A 6,444-nucleotide genomic window follows, 5' to 3' on the forward strand; every position below is an offset into this window, starting at 1 on the left:
CTCCCGCCACCGGATTTCTCACCAGTCCGGTGCTCCGGTGCTCCTCTGCGTTGTTGCTCCTGAGCCCATCCCTCTGGTCCTGATAGCCAGCTGTCCTCTGAAGATCCAAGATGGCCAGTCCTGAGTCCTCTTGCGGCGTGGCTATTCCGGACACGCGTCCCCAGCTGAAATAAACAGGGCTAGGAGACTTCTTCTTCTTTTTAATGCCTTTATTAAAAGTGATCAGCTCAGGATTGGGCGGCTCGGCAGGGCTGCAGTCCCTGTAGTCTCTCCCACAGCGGCTCAGAGGAGGAGGATATGCACAGCTTTGTCCACTAGGGGCAGAGCTGGGGATCAGGTCCTCGTGGGAGTCTTTAGGGTCTGGTGATCCCTTCCAGTTGTTGGTTCGATCCGGGTCTCGCTTCCTCCCAGATGTGGCCCGGGGGCTCTCGAAGACAGGGTGAGGAACAATGAAGGTTTCCAGCATCTCTGCAGGCCTAGCACTCCGCTCCTCACATCCAGACATCACTCCAGTCTCTCAACTCTTATTTGGCTCGTTGTTTTTGGGGTTTTCTCCGTGAATTTGGAGTCGGGGTCCCACAAAGAATTCTGGTCTTGGAGTCACTTTGCATAACCCCCCCCACCTTCTCAGGTGTCTTCACTATTCTGGGAAAGGTACAACTTAGCCTCGGGCAAGGCTCTGCTAATACAAAAGGAGCGATTGGCCTCAACGACCCGTGATTACAATAACAAAACACGCAGAACTTGGGCAGGGACAGTGATCTGGCTGCCTTTTTGTAACTTTTTCTCACAAAAAAATATTAACTGAATTTTTGTTCATAACACCAGCCGCGCGGGCTGGGGCAGCTTTGGAACCCCCCCCAGGGCAGAGCGCGGCTGCTTTTGGGTGCCGGCACTGCCCGGGCTGGGCTGGAAGTGGAGCAGGAGCAGGAGGGAGAGGAGGGACAGAGGAGGAGGAAAAGGAAAGGGAAAGGACAAGAGAGGAGCGGGAAGTAGAGGAAACGGAGGGCCAGAGCAGGAGGAAGAGGAACAGCGGAGGAGGAGCCGCAGCACCAACCCCACGCGGTTCCCCCACTCGGGCCGCGGCTGCCCCGGTTCCGCCCCTCTGGAGCCCACAGGTGAGCGGGGAGGGGGAGTCGCCCCAAGCCCATGGTGGGGGGGTCTCCGAGAGGGTTTTTTGGTGGGGCGGGGATGTTTGGATCGTGCAGGAGCCCAAAGCCGAGCGGGAAATGGCCCTGCAGGGATCTCGGGGGGTCCCACGGGGCGCTGGCCCGGTACCGGCAGGGAGGGGGTGATCCCGGCTCTGGGGATCCCCGGGAGAGCCGGGGGGAAAACGCGGGAGCCCAGGAGCAGGAAGAGCCCCGGAGAGGGGCAATCCCAGTGCAGAGGGACCCCCCGCAGCCAGGAGGGGTGCGGGAGGGTAGGGATGAGCGGGGTCCGGGCCCCCCGAGCCTGAAAGGGGCACTAGCTTCTCCAGCTGCCCTTGGGCACCGGGACCATCAAACCCAACACGCTCAGCACTTGTTTTGCTCCCCAAACCAGGACTTCCCATTCCCAAACCTTGGCCAGGTTGAGGAGGAGGCTGTGAGGAGGAAGAAGATGGCCCAGGGCACTTAGGCAGGTGAGGAGAAGTCAGTGCCCATTTCCCCCTCTGTCCTGCTCCATCTTCCAGCCCAGCATGGCCCCCGGCTGCAGGACAACCCCACTGCTGATGCTGTCCAGCCAGGGATGCACTGGGGGATCTCCTTCCCCTTCCCTCTGGCACAGAGGCAAATCCCATCCTCTCCTTGTCCTTCCTCCTGCAGGGAAGGAGCTGAGGATGGAGAGCAGGGAGGACAAATCCCCACGGCAGAACCTCTTGGCAGAGGCTGTTTTGAGCGGCTCCACAGGACAGAAATCCAATGGGGAGGAAAAGTTCCGGAGATCCCACACAAGGAGAGGCTGCAAACGTGGATCACGGGGATTGGAGGAGGAAAGACCCACCCTGTTCCAGGGTGGCGGCCAGAGCTTGGAGCCGGGGGGCCCTGAGCAGCTTCAGGATGGGGAGAAGCCCCACAAGTGCTCAGAATGTGGGAAGAGCTTCAGCAAGAGATGCCACCTGACCTACCATTATAGAATCCACACTGGGGAACGGCCCTATGAGTGTGGGCAGTGTGGGAAGAGCTTCAGCCACAACTCTAGCCTGAGCTGCCACCAGCACGTCCACCCGGGGGAACGGCCCTACGGATGTCCTGAGTGTGGGAAGAGCTTCAGAGCCAGATCCAGCCTGATTTTCCACCAGAGGAGCCACACAGGGGAAAAGCCCTATGAGTGTGACAAATGCAGCAAGAGCTTTCAGAGTAGCTCCAGCCTCCTCCTGCACCAGCACACTCACACTGAGGAGAGGCCCTTCCACTGCCCCCACTGCGGGAAGGGATTCAGGCACAAGCACAGCCTCCTCAGGCACCAGCTCATCCACTCCGGGGAGAGGCCCTACGAGTGTCCCAGGTGTGGGAAGAGCTTCAGTTTGAGGTCCAGCCTGATTATCCACCAGAGCAGCCACACGAAGGAACGACCCTACGAGTGTGGGGAGTGTGGGAAGAGCTTTGCCTGCAACTCCAGCCTGATCTGCCACCAGAAGATTCACAAAGGGGAGAGGCCGTACGAGTGGGATAAATGCAGGAAGAGGTTTAAGACCACCTCCAATCTCCTCCAGCACCAGCGCATTCAACACAGAGGAGAGGCCCTTCCGCTGCCCTAAATGTGGGAAGGGCTTCAGGGAGAACTCCACCCTCATCAGACACTGGCTCATCCACACTGGAGAGATGCCCTACGAGTGTCCCCAGTGTGGGAAGATCTTCAAGACCAGCTATGAAGTGACTGCCCACCAGCGGAGCCACATGGGGGAACGGTCCTACAGGTGTGGGGAGTGTGGGAAGAGCTTCAGGACGAGCTCCCACCTGACTGCCCACCAGCACATCCACAGTGGGGAGAGGCCCTACGAGTGTCCCCAGTATGGGAAGAGCTTCTCCCAGAGGTCAGCCTTGACCCAGCACCAACGCAGCCAGCACTGAGGGAAGCTGTGGGAGTGCCCCCAGCTTCCCAGGGCAAGAAGAGCTTTGTGTGCTACTCCAGCTCCACAGCTCCATCCCTCATTGGAGGATCAGCACTGGATGATCCCCAGTGACCCCAGTGGGCAGAGCCCTGGTGACCTCTGGTGCCAGTGATCTGTGTTAGGAAGAGACCTAGCTGGCTCCTGGCTCCCCATGAGCACCTGGACACATCCACAGACCAGCATCAGAAATCCATTGTGGAGAGCTGTCGCCCTGATTTTTTTAAGATTTTCTAAGCCTTCTGATGTTTACATTCTTGTAGCAAACTTTCTCACACACTTCCTGTAAATAACTTATTGTTTTGCATTCTTTGATGGAGGAGGAGAAATTTGATGGACTGTTGGTTTGTCCAGAGTCATTGGAGAGGTGGGACTTTCACCCTCTGATCCACTGTCACTTTTGGAAAACTATAAATGTTGGAGTCAGAAAATAAACTTTCCTTTTTTCACCTTAACAACAGTGGTATGTGCACTCGTGTTGTTTTGTGTCTTATAGTGACATTGAGCAGATTTGTTGACTTCTGATCCCAGAAAAGTCTCACTTTTTGCATCTTTTGGTGGCATCAAGTAACACTGGATGGCCTTGGAGGTCTTCTCCAACATAAATCCATCATTTTAATTCTCTCTGCCCCACAGGCATCTTCCACAACCAAATCAGGTCGGATTGGGGCAAAACCCATGATTTTGGAGACAGTGGGGTAGAAACCCCTCCAAAAAAGGTTCTTCCCACCCACCCAAGCACGTGGATGCTCTTCTGGCAGGGACACAGAAATCCTTTTGTTTTGGCCTTCAAACACAAAGGTTTCTGTTCATCCCTTTGAAAACCCTGAAATTGGGGTAAAAATCAAGACATTGAACTAAGGCTTGGATGGGCACGTGTGGGGACACAGCCTTGGGTGGGGACGTGGGTTGGAAATGGCCATAGACAGGGACATGGGGGGACACAGCCATGGATGGTGACATGGGAGGACATGAACATGGATGGGGACATGAACTGGGACAGCATCAGCGCCACCACAGTGCCACCAGCACCTTTATCTCAGCCATGGCGCTGCCTGATGCAGTTCCTGCCACCACGTCCTCCCTGCCACCATTGTGGTGTCCCAACCGAATGTCACCCCCCAGCAGGGCAGGATGGGAGCTTGTTCAGCTGGTGACAAGGGGCCCAGGAGTGACTGACAGCCACCAGGGTGTCCCAGGGCCACCGCGCTCAGGGGACCCCAACCGCCCCTGGGGACAGGGCAAGGGTCAGTCTCACCCACAGGGGCCATGTGGGGCCATGCTGGTGTCACTGGAGGCGTCCTGGTGGCAGCATCCCCACAGGTGTGGTGACATTGTCCCCTGGTGCATGTCCTGCTGGCGTCATGTCCGTTACATGTTGGCGACCCAAGTTACATCATCCTTGTTCTCCTCCCCAGTTCTAGAATGTTCCCCACTCCCACTTTCCTATTGGTTCCCGTTCCCTGCAGCTCCTCCCCTGAATCCCAGTTGGTTGTTGCCCTTTTGTCCCGCCTTTGCACCACCCTTGTTCCCTCTGCCCATTGGCCTCAGACCGAAAGTGTGGTGGTGTTTGCAGGGGCCCCAGGATGCGGGAAAAGATGAGAATCTTGACTCTGTGTTTCAGAAGGCTGATTTATTATTTTATAATCTATTAAAAGAAAATGATATATTGAAACTATACTCAAAGAATAGAAGAGAGGATTTCATCAGAAGGCCAGCAAGGAATAGAAAAGAATGATAACAAAAGCTCGTGACTCTCAGAGAGTCCGAGCCAGCTGACTGTGATTGGCCATTAATTAGAAACAACCAACACGGACCAATCAAAGATGCACCTTTGATGTTGCATTCCACAGCAGCAGATAATTATTGTTTTTGTTTTCCTCTGAGGCTTCTCAGCTTCTCAGGAGAAAACTCCTGGCAAAGGGATTTTTCAGAAAATACCATGGCAACACCAAAGCTCCACCTCCCTTGTCCCATATAAAACCCTGGACCCTGCTTTTTTCTTGGTGCCTGGAGCCCTTGGGTGTGCTGGCCCATAAAGCACCACTGGAACTCCCAGCATGGATCCCCTCCCGCCTGTTTTCCCCTGAGCTGCAATTGCCACCGGCCTGGTGTTCGCTGGGCCATCTCTGCCCTAGAGGAGACGCTCTGGGGAAGGCAGTGCCTGGGGCTGGGATGGGCTCTGGGCACTGCTTTGGGCTGGGGAGATTGAACTTCCTTCCCAGGGGCTTCTCTGGGGCAGGGCTTGGGTTTGGCTTGGAAACAGAGGGAAGGTTCCAGGAGGTTTTTGTTCCTACCCAGAGCCAAGGCCTTTCCTGTTCCTCATCCTGCCCTGGCAGCGAGGGGCTGGGGGAGCAGCAGAAAGGAGCAGAGACACAGCTGGGACAGGGACTCTGACTCCTGCCCAGGGCATTACCAGAGCGTGTGGAAGAAGGATCAGTCTGGAAAGAGGGGGAAGGAGCAGAAAGGGGGGGATGCCGGCAGTGATGGCATTTGTGTCCCCAGGTCACCATTGCCTGGGGTGGAGCCCTGCTCACCTGGGCACAGACGAACACCCACCTGCCTGTGGGAAGCAGGGAATGAATTCCTGGCTTTGCTTCCTTGCACAGCTTTTCCTTCCCCCATAGACCTGTCTGTGTCTGAGCCCAGGAGTTTGGGCCCTTTTTCTCTTTCACTCCCAGGATTCTCCCCCATGGGTGCTCCAGGGAACTGGGCCTGAGGCCAGAGAGAGAGACAGGAGAGATGGAGCCGAGCCGTGCACTGCTGCCATGGCCACAAGCAGGGCACCCTCATCCATTAATGAAAACAGGCACAGAAAGGGGCAGATGTGATTTTACACTCTTCCCTGCTGTTTGCATTTCCTGCAAGCTTTCTGCAGTGTTGCTGGCAATATTTTTGTACTTTTTCAGGTGATTGACACAGCACCTCACAGGACACACTCACAGGATCAGGAGAATTATGTGATATACCATGGATTCATGTCCCTAAAAAATACCAAGGCTCTAATTGATTAGTCACTGTTTGAGTCTAGAAGTGGGCAGTACAAACTTCTCATTTTTCACTTTCAGGTGCTCATGGGGAAAGCACAGCATATTCTTCCAGGTCTTTGCACAATATTTGTTGGCTACATACAATAACAAATCTCATTTACATCACTGCTCAACAGCTCAACATAAGGAACCCAAACTACTGGCCTATCCCTAAGACTACACAAAAATAATAAAACAAATATGTTTTGCTTCCCACTTCAGCTGCATTTGGGATTTTTGATTTTTCATGATATTTTAAGATGTACTTGTAGTTTTCTTGTTATGTCTAGGCTCTGAAGTAGGGTTTGTCATTGTTGTGAAACC

The 6,444-nt window shown here is 54.7% G+C and overlaps 1 protein-coding gene across 1 annotated transcript; it reads left to right on the forward strand.

Moving 5' to 3' along the window:
• The first annotated feature begins 1,818 nt into the window (after positions 1-1,818).
• LOC132082398 (zinc finger protein 239-like) lies at positions 1,819-3,053 on the forward strand. Its single transcript, XM_059486659.1, has 2 exons — positions 1,819-2,646; positions 2,723-3,053. The coding sequence occupies exons 1-2, from the start codon at positions 1,820-1,822 to the stop codon at positions 3,051-3,053; spliced, it is 1,158 nt and encodes a 385-aa protein (XP_059342642.1). The 5' UTR covers position 1,819.
• The last annotated feature ends 3,391 nt before the right edge of the window (positions 3,054-6,444 follow it).

This window comes from Ammospiza nelsoni, chromosome 20 (genome assembly GCF_027579445.1).
Source record: "Ammospiza nelsoni isolate bAmmNel1 chromosome 20, bAmmNel1.pri, whole genome shotgun sequence".
Classification (NCBI taxonomy): domain Eukaryota; kingdom Metazoa; phylum Chordata; class Aves; order Passeriformes; family Passerellidae; genus Ammospiza; species Ammospiza nelsoni.

What these genes read in the sequence shown, in the direction of transcription:
- LOC132082398 (XM_059486659.1), top strand. Translation starts at nt 1,820, where the DNA reads ATGGAGAGCAGGGAGGACAAATCCCCACGGCAGAACCTCTTGGCAGAG. An exon ending in AAAGGGGAGAGGCCGTACGA is followed by an intron (nt 2,647 to 2,722) that starts GTGGGATAAATG and finishes CACAGAGGAGAG; the next exon opens with GCCCTTCCGCTGCCCTAAAT.